This window comes from Lucilia cuprina, chromosome 4 (assembly GCF_022045245.1).
Source record: "Lucilia cuprina isolate Lc7/37 chromosome 4, ASM2204524v1, whole genome shotgun sequence".
NCBI lineage: Eukaryota > Metazoa > Arthropoda > Insecta > Diptera > Calliphoridae > Lucilia > Lucilia cuprina.
This window is the reverse complement of record NC_060952.1, coordinates 42,843,232-42,857,561: the sequence shown is the minus strand read 5'-3', so window position 1 is coordinate 42,857,561 and position 14,330 is coordinate 42,843,232. Positions and strand designations below refer to the sequence as shown.

General features: G+C 28.4%; 1 protein-coding gene across 3 annotated transcripts in view; it reads right to left on the bottom strand.

Annotated features, from left to right (window-relative positions):
- LOC111687511 (progestin and adipoQ receptor family member 3) overlaps nt 1-14,330 on the bottom strand; it is a 32,843-nt gene that overhangs the window by 13,435 nt on the left and 5,078 nt on the right. For 2 of the 3 annotated variants that reach the window (XM_046950691.1, XM_046950692.1), the window contains one exon: nt 8,278-8,468. In XM_046950691.1, the coding sequence (XP_046806647.1) occupies nt 8,278-8,421 (144 nt within the window). In that variant the 5' untranslated portion in view covers nt 8,422-8,468. Of the gene's footprint in view, nt 1-8,277; nt 8,469-12,872; nt 12,931-14,330 lie in introns of those variants that run through there. The other variant, XM_046950693.1, reaches the window with a different exon arrangement.

Below are 14,330 nucleotides of genomic sequence, written 5' to 3'. Positions count from 1 at the left end.
TTAGTGATGAAGTAAACAACATTTTGTTTACAGGTGAAAAATCTTTAAAAGATAAATTAAATCTATTTTTACATAAATTATTTTCTATACAAAATTGGTTGATAAACTGCTTCAGTGCCCTCCCAAGTCATGAATGGATGAGGCCACGAGATAAGAGTTTTATAATAATTTGGAAATGTTTTAAACAAAATATAAGTCTAAATATATTGTAAAAGATTTAAGGAAATAATTGCAGATTTATTGCCACATATTATTAGGGCTATTCACACTATAAGATAAAAATTATTAATAAACATAAACATTATCCATTTAAATGCATTTAGTTATACTTCTTTCATAGTCTTGATGGCTATTGATCTAATGAATATAATAAACTTACAAAACTATGTAGATAGGAAGGAACGACATTCGAGGCTATGTAACAACGAGAACTTATTACAGATCCCCAAGTTGGTCTTTTAAACTCTCGCAACTTGTATGGCCCTTCCTAAATTTAACCTAATTTGTTCTAGATATCAGCTTAATTAATAACTAAACCTTTAGATGTCTAGAATTAATTCGATAGCAATGGAACAATTGGGTCTTAGCATGTCTTATATGTTTTGGAGATCTTTAGCTGTTAAATTTTTGAATAATGATCAGCAGGTTAGATTAAATAGTACAGAAGTTGGGTAGAAGTGGCTATGCACTTCTTTGAGGAGGCTTCAAATTAAAACCACAATACATATTCTTAATTTTTTTCTTGGTTCGGATACTTAGATATGTTGACGTTATGCGCCAAGGGGATGGGGCGGATTTGTCATTAGTAAAATAAAAGAAAAAATTACAAAAATAAAAACTTATTTCGCTTTTTTATACTTTAATTCATTAAACAAAGTATAATAAACCAGATATTTATTTTTTATTTCTCAAAACTAAACAAAAAATTTAAACGAATTATTACTAATTTTTTCTATATTTTAACCAAATTTCGTTCTACATCACAAGCATTACATATATTTGGCGCAAGTGCCCCACGGGCAGTTCTGGGGTTTAGTTTCAATTTTTTCCGGCTTCGAATTATATTATCGAAAATGTTATTATGTCTTATTGTTCACTATTACTGACGTTCTAATACTGACCAATATATTTTTTCTATCACAAAAACTAAAAAAGTTAGCACAAAAATTTCACAACCCTATGAAAAACAATTAATCATGTCTGCCTCCCATCATATGGAAAGTTAATGTTTCAAAATTTTCAGGGATGATAGATAATCGATTATCGAAAACAAAATTTGATAAGCGATAAAATCGATTACTCAGTTTTCATGTTATTCGCTATTGGCAGATGTGCCCCAATGGCTATGATCCCCCTTCTACCCTACAACTTCGATTGAGTCCAGAAGTTCTCCTTGTAAATAATACATTATGAGATTAGTGACACAGGATTGGATCTAAATTTTTCGTACAAAATATAAAAATTGAGGAAAAGGTTTAAAAATTAAGTAAAACTATAAAAATCAACCCCGCCCCCAAACGCTTGAACTGGTTCCCTGAGTCACAATTACGGGTTCAATGGTTCAACTTATATGGTTTCCAAAATTGCAGTGACCTGAGGTAAAATTATTGAACCTAAGGCCCGTATTCAGAAAGAAGAATGTAAAACAATATTTAAAATTTTATATGAAAAACACTAACAAAAACTGAGTACTTTTTATACAAAATTTTAAAAATAGTTTTCTGTTCTTCTTCTTTATGAATTAGGGCATTAGAGGTAATGCTTGCATTTTCAATTAGAATTACATTTAAAGTAATTGTTGTTGAATCCTCTCCCATCACAATTACTTTTAATAGTAATTGAAGTTTTGCCAATTACATTTATTTGTAATTGGAGATTTATCAATTACAATTACTGTGAATTTTGTTCCTTATAATTACATGTAATTTGTAATTTGTGATACCTAAATTACAATTACATGTAATTTTAATTGGTAAACTTCAATTACAATTACAAATAATTGTAATTGAAGTTATATGTAATTGTAATTGGTTATTAGTCAATTACATATTGCCGGTAATTGTAATTGGAAAAAATCAATTACAATCACAACAATACAATAAATCGTAATGTTGAATGCAAATAATTATTGATTGTCATTTCCTCACATCTATCTTTATGCTCGAGGTATAAGGTTCCCTTTGGAAAATTACCTTCCAAATATGGTCCGATTTTTAGCATAATAAAAGAAACGCATTGAAGTTATTAATAATAATATAAAAAACTATCAACTCTGAACACCCGAAATAAAAGTATAATCAGTCAGTCAAGTACATATGCACTTGACACATAATGTCTCTTAACTATTCTTTTTGCTTCAGTACTTATTCAAAAAGAAATATGTACAAAAATCATGCACAAACAAATTTTGGCAAAAAAAAATATAGTTTATTAATAAAATATAAATCAAAATACAAAAAAGGGAAAACTGAACTACAGTCACACATACACATTTTTCATATACACAAATTCATAGTCAATTTGAAGGTCAAATAAAACGTAACGATTTATTTACAAAGCCAGGGTTAAACGTATTTAAAATGCATTGTAAATTGGTTAAAACGAAAATATTTTTTTTTTTTTGGTATTTTTAGTTCATTTGTATTTCTTATGAATTATTTTTTACGCACATAAATATTTTGAGTTTTTTATCAATGGCAATTGTTTGTGTTGAATTCCATGAGTTGAAGAAGTTCAGACACATAAAATTGTGACACTTTGTCCAGAAGACGAGATAGTCAGCATCCAATATTCAATGAACTTTGCAGAGTGTTTTTGTGGAATTACACTGTTTCTAAATGTTTAATAAAATATTGGTTCTGATCAGCAATTTATTCATTTTGTCATATATTGTTTGTTTTTGTCAAAATATTGTTCAAATCGCTTACACAATTTAAATATATTATGGTCTTCACCAGTTAAAGATTCTAAGACGTTCTGACTAGAATGATAATCACCGAATTAATGTGGATAGAAGCATTATAGCTCTGTTAGCTTTGTTCTAGGGTTAGAACTTGGAAGGATGTAAGAAATCTGGCCTCTTAACACTCCATTGAGTCTTAAGAACTTTGAAGACTCCAATGGAATACACGGAACTTATCTGGATATTAGTAGTTTTAGTATTTTTAGAGTTATGTGCTCGAATTTTATAAGTCCCCCTATCGGATACATAGGATCCAATTTTTATTGGACATTCAGTCATTTAAAACGAGGTACATTTTATGTCTACCACCTGATATATGATTCAGCAGACCAAGGTGTTCAATATATGAACAGGCTCTGTTAGATTTGTAGTGTAGTTCAGACGTTCATAGAAGTAAAAATTAGTCTCTGGGTTTTTACTTTTTATATTCCAATAAAAACCAAAAAATCGTTAGAAAATTTCGGAAATATTTATATTAAATTTTGCAGGTATAGCTCGGTTTGTTATAACCTCAAGACTCAATTAAACCATAAGTTCCGAAAATCACAATAATGTTCATATTACTATAGATATACAAATGATAATAAGTAACACTCATCAAAAATCATATGGTGGCCACCGGTAGGTTAGTGTTCTAGTCTGATAGACCGGAGGTGATGGGTTCGATTCCCACCTGAGGCAGTGGTTAGGCACTATGGAGGCTTTCGTGTATTTCTTCGGAATCTTTCTTTTAAACTAAGTTAATAAATCATGATTAGAATTAACCGATGTTTGTGTTTTTCAATTTTAGATTTAAGCGCAGTTAACTTTTTTAGTATTGCCAACTTTTCACTCAAAAACATAAACAACGAACAGCTGTTTTTTGCAAACAATACTTTTGTAAAATTGAAATTTTTGGAAAAATGTTAAATAAACACTTAAAACAATAATAAATGAAACAAAACATATCAGAAAATTGCAATTTACTTAAAATATTAACTTTTTGTTCTTCCGAATTTTTTATTGTTTTTGTTAATTGTGTTTTCTCACTTATAACTTGAGTTTAATTTGCCAATTACGCTCAGTTAAACTAAGATAATAAGTAACTTTACTGATAACTGAAAAACACGAAACATATATTAAACCAGGTTTAACCAAAGAATAAAGATTATATTTATCAGAAAAACTCGCCCTTATTTATTTTGATTACTAGAAGAATCCATATATTTAAAATATTTCAATCATTTCCAATCAACTGGAAATAGTGTAAATTAGTTGGATGCTTCTTAAATAAAATTTAGGTGAAACTCGTGTTGTGTAAAACAATAACAAACACAAAACTATTAAGTTAAAATCCCATAGAAACTGGTTTTAAATATTTATACGCCGGTAACCAAAATTTTAACAAAAACAACAAAAAAATTAACACATTTCTGTAGTTGTTAGTAGTTTTTCGCTCTACTCATGGGTAAAATGATCATGTGTAAAATATGTAGAGTACATACATATGTATGTTTGTATATAATTGTATACATATTATGTAATTGAACTTTTAACAAGAGAAGCAATTGAAACTTTGATTTTTGTTTAATTCTTTTATATTATTTTTAATGGAATTTCACATAAACATAATTCAATGACCCTCAATTGTTAAATAATTGATAAACTTTAACAAAAAAATATGAAAAGACAAAAAATTACAAACAAAAATTATTTTGATAGTGTTGCTTATCTGTCTGTATGCCTCAATGTCTGAGTATTTTTTAACAAATTTCAAAATCACAGCTCTAAAGATTTTTGTCATTAAAATTATTATCATTATTTTATAAAATGATAAAATGAAAATAACAAATAATAAAACAAGCGATCTACATATGATTAGTTTATTGTGACACATAAACCTATTATCGATAAGTAAAAAAACTGTGGCGCTTAAATTTTTCCAAAGCTAATTATAGTCGTCATAAACGATTTGATATTAATACTACATTATTACTATAGAAATAAAGAATGTTATACAGGTATTAAAATATAAATCCCTTAGATATCTTTGACAAGTGACCCAACTCAAAAAATAAATTTTGACGAAATTTCCAGCTATATAGGTCAAGAACTGCCGGACTTAGACGGGGTCATAGTTGGTTCCAAAGGAGTTTAGATTCCTATTTCTCCATTCTTTCCAAAATAACTGACTCCGACAGTTCTTGACCGATAGAGCTAAAAATTTGTGTCTGGCCTACAATCCCATAGTATGTACTATCCTTGGTGCAAATTTCATCCAAATCGGCAGACATCGATTTTTAAAGTTCAGTCACTTGACACGAAATTCACAATTTATGTATATCCAAAAATTTTATTCCGATCGAAATAAAAACCGATATTTTTTTCAGAATGAAACTATGTACTTTGTTTTTCAAATAAGAATGGACCGCACTATTTGAAACTTGTGTGTTTTACATATGTATGTATTATATGCGGGACGATATTCGTTATGGACAGCTTACTTCTAAGATCTTTGCCATTTAGGAAGGTCTTAGCTCAAATAGGACTTAATCTCTTTAATGACGGATGTTTTTGACTTAGATAATTTAGCTGTTTTGGAGCTATATGTTGATTTTTGATTGCGACTGTTAAATCCTGCTTTCATTGATCAGAAGTTGCGGTCTGTTAACTTCTTAAATCTTTGCCATTTAGGAAGGGGTTAGCCTAAAAAGGACTTAATACCTTTAGTGAACGAGGTTAACAGCTAAATGCCGGATGATTTTGACATAGAAAGTTTAGATGTTTGGGAGCCAGATGATTTTGATTGCGACTGTTAGATCCTGCTTTTGTTAATAACTTTGACATTACACGCAGAGAAAAAACATGGTTCGATATGGTTAGGACAACAATTCTATGTTGTTTGTAACAATATTTTGTTGTCATAACCAAACAATTGTTATTTTTACAGAATTTCATCAATATTTTAGTTACTGAAAAATAATTATTTTTACAACAAATAAATAATGATAATTATGTAAACATATTATATTATTTAGAACCATTTAAACTATTAAATAACCATTAACATGGTAGGATTTTACAAGTTTATCCATATAATGTTTTTGATAAAAGTAAAATACGTTTACTATTACAACTATAGTTGTATGGTTAATCCGTACTAGATCGGATTAAATAAAGTGTTAAACAAACGCTTTGTTAAATTAATTATGAAAAATAAATAATATCTAAAAATATAATAGGAAACAATATAAATTTTTAATAGAAATATAAAATACATAAAATAGGGTACATAAATAGAGTTTGTTTAAAAGAAAATTAACAAAAAATTACTTTTTACGCCGAGATTAATAATAATGATCATAATATGACATTTCTGTCATTATTAGTATATATATTATGATCATAATATATTTTAACTGTAACCATAATTCTAACCATAATATGTTGCTTTTAGATTATATTATATTTTTTCTCTGCGTGTAGTTCTCTGCGCCCAGTTTGCAGACGAACTATCCTGAATTACCATCGCACCAGACTAAAAACAACCTGTTACCTTCTTTGTAAGGTTAGAGTTTCCGATTTTTTGACTTTTTTCATTTAATTAAAAGTCGACTTTTCGACTATAAGTATTTTATAAATAGTCGACTTATCGACTTTTTGACTTTTTCGACATTTTTCGTCTTTTTTTACTATTTTTGACTTTTTTCGAGATTTTTTGACTATTTTTGGGTTTTTCACTTTTTTCCCACCTTTTTAAAATTTTCGACTATTTTTGACTTGTTTCTACAATTTTCGAGTTTTCGACTTTTCGACTTATCGACCTTTTTCGACTAATCGACTTTTTTCGACTTTTATAAACAAAGTCGACTTTTCGACTTTTTTCACAGACTATAGTCGAGATATGGACTTTTTTGGAACAAAATAGTCGACTTCGACTTTTGTCGACAAAAAGTCGATTGTTCAATTATTCGAAAGTCGACTTAAAGAACCCTAATCCTGATGCGACAAAAAAAGTCGTATGATTTATATTTTTTGCAAAGTAAGATGGAAACAGCTGCTTCAGTTCTTTTGTATGTGATTACATAAAATCGAAAGCCTGATCTAATGCGACTTGCTTGTTTTTTAATAATTTAAAAAAATAAAGAGAGCCATACGACATGCTCGTGTGAAAAGGGCTTTATATATACGGAACTTTTAGTTACATATTTACAATGTACATATAAACCTATTAAAGGTTCATATGTACATTGCTTATACGTTTATTCCGAATATATTAAAGCTACTTCTTCATCGAATCTCTTATACAGTGATCTTTTATAGATAAAAGAGAAAAGGTTTCACAAACTAGACCGAAATATTTGAGCTATATCCGTATGTCATAGGTTTCATATGAAAATTTCTTTAAAACAATGAATTAGTTTTTGACAATGCTAATAACGGATATTGTAAACATTAATCAAACTGACAAAATCTAAATGTAACGTACTGGATCATATTATAATTTCTCAGATTATCTACTGTAGCGTATTAATATTTTGCAAAATGTGATAAGTATTGCAAATATTTTTTTCCATATTCACGATTTATTTTATATATCGCGTCATAACGAATAGGTTTGGTAGGATTCAGTCATATGACAACGTAATAACGCCCACACAACCTCCGACCAAAAAAGTTTAATAAACTGAACGCACCCTTAATAATAACACTACCGATTAAACAAAAATTAAAAAAAAAATGTTGTTAAAATCTGATAAAAATCAAACAATATGCCTAATAAAATATACAATTGCCGCATTAAATTTGCTCAAACAAACAAACAAACATACATATGTATATATATTAGAATCAAAATTAATGTACAGGTTAAAATGTTTATTTGCTTGAAATTTTTGTTATTATTAATGCCTAGTACGCTTATCAATTTATTAAAAATAAAAAAATAAGTTTAGCATATTTACACGTTTATTTTATAATGCGTGTAGTTGTTTTCTGATAAGCACTTTAAATAATTTGTTTGCATTTGTAGTTGTTAATACTAAATTAATTGTAATCATAATAGAAATGTGCTAATTAATATTAAATGTACACTAAAATTAACTAGACATTAGAAATTAAACTTTTGAGTAAATGGATTATGTCTAGCCGGATCTTGCATATAGATTTCATATTTAAGTGATATTGTAACCAAAAATGTTTTATAATTTAGTTTAATGATAGTGTAAACTGTGAATCAATTTAAAATATTTATTGGAATTTTAAATTACTTAAAATCACAACGATAACTTTAAAATTAAACTTAACTTTAATATAAATCACATTTACTAACTTACCTTTTGATCACCATCATCATGAGTTTTATCATTATTGTTATTATATAAATTGTTATTATTACGTTTATAACATGTTGTTGTAGTTGTTATTGTCTGACCACAATCAGCTAAAAATTGAGAACTTGTCATGTCATATTGATTCATTTTAATTTAAACACGATAACACAAATCAAACCGTATATCGATCAACACTGTAAAATAAATGAACAAAAAAATATAAATAAATACCTTTTTTTTAATTAATTAAAGGTTTCATATAAAGAAATTGTGTAATATTAGACTTCATTAAAATACAACAGAAAATAACAATTAGCAACAACAAAAAAATTACAAAAATTTTAGATGGGGGGAATATTAAAGAATAAAGCAAAACTTTTACCACAATTGAATTTACATTTTAGTGTGAAATTTTATAATTTACATATTTATATAGAGTTTCTACAGTAGGGTGGTTTTTAGGCGAGCAGTTCGGAGAATTTATACGTTTTTACGTTGAACTTTAAAATTTTTAACTAAAACAGAATCTTCGAAATCTAGACTTTCCGAATTATCCATAAAAGCTTATCAGGATGCTGTTCCATATTTTATCTGATATCAGTTAAACTAAAAAAAATGTACTGGATGTCAACCCAACTAAAACGCAATTCAGTCTTATTACAAGAAATTCAAGAATTCCTGCATGTATGTACAAAAACCAGTTTCTTTGATGGATCGATATCAGTGACCGACACAATGAAGATCCTATAGGATCTTACGTCTATAGGAAAATACCGTCAAAAGGAAAATATTACATAGAGGGTAGAAGGAGTCTAGTACACATCAACAATGAATAGTAGACATATTGCATAGTTATACAAACATACAAAATGTACCGATCAATGTAATGGATTGATTATAACACCAAGAGATTTTGATAACATGTGATAAGGTTAAATCTAAAGCCGTTGAACTTAAAAAGATCGAAAACACTTTTAATGGTAAACTTTACACGGCCACTCGGTGATACCACACTATGAAAGATCGAATCGGGAACTTGACGAAGTTAAAATGACTTACGCAAAATCGTTTAATGCGTCGAAATCCGAATATCAAAAACATGCGGAAAGGTGAGCAGGATCAGCAAAATCTTATAGGGCGACCACAACTAGAACTATTTTAGAACTGATGTTATTTCAGAAACTCTGACATTTTAGATGTTATTTCAGGAACACTGATTGAAAAATTCTAAGGAACGACATCCAGGAAACTGGGGTTTTATATAATGCTTTATAAGGATTTTCCATGAAGAAGGAGCGCAAAACAAAGCCTATAGCGGACTGGGTGTATCTTTTCGGATCAGGTGTTTTTTACATCTTCCTTTCAAACTAACATATATATGTATTTAATTAATAGATTTTTCCTGATAATTGGATCTCTTGAATGTTAGATGTATTTATAACAATTGTTTAATCGAGTCAAACTACATGTTTGGTTTAGTTTAGTTATTCCGTATATGCATATCTAAATACTGGTCGAAGGTCTACAAAAGTAGGAACCAGAATAAACATATATATTCTAGTTCCTTATTATTACACTCATTTTCTCGGTCGTATTATTTTCATACAAAGTTTAATTTAACCGGCAGTATATCTACCGGTTAAACGATATCCGGAGTTTGAGATTTTGGCCCTTAAAGTATAAAACAAAATAAAATAAAATTTAAAACTTCAATTAACACTATTTCAATCTTACAGATATCGTCAATTATCGTTTAAAAATCAAGAGAAATTCTCCAAAACTGAAGAGCTCGGTCCATAATTGATCCTTAGTATATAAAAATTGGAATATTCGAATATAACATCTGCTTAAGAAATGGCTGGTAAAAGAATTCCATATAAAAATAACGTCCATATTATATAGGGTAAAAGGAAGTAAATATATATTTGTTCTCTCATATTATTAGTAAAGCTATGGCTACGTAACATTACGTATATCGAATATTATGTTTGCATTTAGTATTCTTGTCTACAAGGCCAATTTAAATAAACCTATTGTTTGCAAAAAGAAATTCACTTGTCATTTGTATATAATTGAACTTGACACAATGAAACGCATTAAATTACTCAAAATATTTACATTATTAATTAATAGAAAATTCTATGTTTGTTTATAAATGCAAAATAATTGTTTGTTTGAAACTAGATAAATTTGATCTATAGAATTTGTGTAAAAACTTGGAAAATATTTTGATTTGTTAAATACATATACATATAAAAGTTAATGTCAAGGAATTGTAGGACTTAAAGTATTTTGTAGCATATCCTCAAAACAATTTAAAAAAATGATTTTTGCTCGATTTTTTTTTTTTGAAAACATTATTTTTTTATTTTCCTTTACAAAAGTAATGTATGATTTTCTAAAAATATTAGTCACATATTTTATATGAAATATTTGATCTATGTGCCTTTAGTTTATATAAAACTAAAAGGTTTATAAAATTCACAACTCAATACTAATAGATTTAATGAATCTTATACAAACAATGATATCCGACACGTGGCCAACCAAAAGTTTCAAATAAAAATCAATTATAATTTCTTCTAATAATAAATTGAGGACCGACTCTATTCGGTCGATGTTGACAACCTTTGGCAGTAACAAAGTTTTAAATAATCGATATCGATATATATCGTATAGGGGCTAGTGTCAGATGATGGCCGATCATTTTGAAAACCGCAAAATCATATAATTAATGTACATTTAAAACGAACTTGTGATAATTTTTGAAGAGATATTAAAACTTTTAACATAATTATGAGCTTCGAAGGACTATTGGGCGATCAATAGGTTTTGTCCTTAAATTAAGAGAGAAGCATGTGCAATGTTGACCAAATTATATATCTTTAAAATTGAGTCCCTAAATGTAGGACCAATCATTTTAACCCAGGTGACCAACATTTTAACATGGGCTTGTCCTACGAGGAAGTCAACCGTCACTCCACACCCTACAAAGAGACAGTAAAGAGACGATTGCCTCTGCTCTCGCGTACAAAGGGGACACTAAAGTGACGACTGCCTTCATTCTCGATTACAAAGAGTTTATTTGTGACTAAAGACCAAAGATATACGAATTGGAGTCAACCAGGTGGTAAGATATTAATGGAACTAAATTTAAAAATTTCAAGTGTCTACTCTCCAGAATACTATGGGACAATAATGTGACGATTGATCCAAAAGTTATAAATTTGAGTCAACCAGATGGTGACATATTAGTAGAAAGTAATAATCATTTCTCCAAAAGATGGGTAAAATAACTACTTTCGTACAAAAAAAACAACTTTTAAGAGTATAATCTCTAGGTTACTTGAGGACAGTAAAGAGTCGACTGTCTCCGCTCCCGCTTACAAAGGGGACACTAAAGTGACGACTGTCTTCATTCTCGATTACAAAGGGTACATTCGTGACGAATGACCCAAAACATACGAATTACGATCATCCAGGTGGTTAACTATTAGTGGAAATTACTGTCTTTTTCGTATGCATTGACTCTTTGTCGAACTGCTGGGTAGTTCTTTAATACTGTCAATACAGTCTTAACAACTATTACTGATAAAGTATATTTTATTTAAATGATTTTGCAATATTCAGACTTGAAATTCTTATATCTTTCAATTGAATTTAGCTTTAAGAAATCCTTAAAAAAACTTTCAAGGATATTAAAAAGAATTGGAGTAAAAACAGATGCTTGCGAACTTTGAGTACACTTAATAAATACTGTAAATACTGTATATATTCAAAAGAAGAGACTATTTTAGTCGAATTTTTATATTGAAACACTTTTTTCCCAACCAACCTACAGTTAAACACCGAGAAGGCAAAATTTATTTAATTAATGCAAATAAAAAATAAAAAAATAATTGTCACAATCAAGTAAAATATATTCATACACAAAGCAAGAGCAAAAATATGTAAGTTTCGCCACAAAAGATGAAAGGGAATCAACCTTTCACCATACTAGGTACATGATAAAACAGTTGAAACACATCCATCACTTTAAAAATAAAGTACCCGAACAAATACCATTTTGAATAATAGCCAAATTGTAATACATAATTACAATAATGGACCAAGTTTACAACAACTAGTACCACAAGTAACTAGTAAAAACTCAAACGATTGAAAACGAATCGGATAAACTATTCGTTAACGAATAAAGATGAAAAGGAATAATGAACGATAAATTAAAGCAAGAATAAAAAGTTGAGTGTGGTCAACAATTAGCAACAAAAATTAGGAGAACAAGTTAAAAGAGATGATAACAAATGAGATCAATAGATGAGATGAAAATAAAGAAACATGATTAAAATCACTGTAAAAAAAAGTGATGATGAAGAAGAAGAAGATGGGAACAATGATGCACACACGTGAGCGAAATGTTGTGGAAATGAAAAATAACAACAACTACAACAAGAACAAATAATTATTAAATAAACCACAAATGAAAAATAAAACTATTTGTTTGCATAATAAACTAATATGAATATATGATTAATTTTCTAAGGAAAATGGAAAAATTTTATGAAAAACTATTGTTCAATTATTTTGTTTTAACTCACATATTTAAAAGATCTGATTTGCAATTTTTTTTTAAAGATTATTTTATAGATATTATTTGACTAAAGTTTAATTTTTGGTTTTTAAAATAAACTTTAACCGCTGTGTAGATAATTTTTTTTTTTCAAATTTATTTTTAACCGATAATATTGCAAATTTGTTTTTATTTCTCTCTAAATTTAACTTTTTTCAAAAACCAAAAAAAAAGAAAATTTTTCAATCGCTCACGTTTACGTTCTGTATCACTGAACCGTTGAAACGATCGAAACTAACTGAAACTTTTACAATTGGGATCAAAATTGTTGTTTGGTTGTATTCTCTTCCTCCTCATTTTTTTGTTTTTTTCTGCCTTTCGCTGCTACTGTTGCTGCTTTCTGCATTTTCAATTCGATTCTCAGATGGCAACATAAACTTGCGAAATATTCATTCGTTCATACAAATATATGTACATATGTACATATGTATCTACATTCGTATTTGTACATACAATAATGAAAGAAAGCTGTATAAAAAAAAATATTATAGTAATAAACAACAACAACAAAAATATAATAAATTAACGAAAATATAACAAGAACAACAAACAATTAGTACCCAATTGAATAAAAAATGTTTATTGCAAAGTTGTTTTTGTTTTCTTAACAATCAAAGCACACACAGTGATAATGTTAATTTAACAGTTGAGAAAAAATATGAAAGCTTTTTCTTCGTGAAAGCTTTCTTTTAAAATTAAATTATTATTAATTTATCTCTGCTTGTTCTGTTATTAGCCAAGAACAACTGCTACAATTTCCAACTAAAACTATTTGAGTTGAAAATTGCATATTGTGAATGCATCAATGTTTCGGCTTTAAGTGTTTCCATATTCCTATTCAGGTACATATGTACATATCGCCACATAAAACGCAAACGGACCTATCATAACATTTTTTGTATATGTTTTTCCATTTTTAACATTTTTTACGCTAAGGAATCTTATGAACAGTTATGTACGATTATATGTGACGTTTTGTAAAACTAGGAATATGTATTTGAAAAATATCGGAACCTTGTTTTTCAAATAAGACGATCCTCATAAATTACAAGTGTTTATGTTTAATTAAGTTAAGGACTTTAAAGTATTTTTCTGAAATAAACCTTTGTGTTTAACTATCGAGGTCAAATCGTGGCTTATTCACTTATTCCCTCTGTGTATAAAAGGCCATATCTTCAATGTTTGTGCTAGTTCAAAAATACATATTTCACTTCACACTTTAAACATGCATGTATGTATGTTTTTAAAAATATACAGAAATGGTTTCCCCAGTTATTAGCCTACTGTGCACATTCGATTTTCCATTGAATCCAAATTTTATGTATTTGCACACAATATTTCTATCTGAAGTGGACTAATTCCAAGACAAATTTTCACGATAACTAGTCAGTTAAGATGCAGCGCGCACCACTTTCATTGGTTCTGA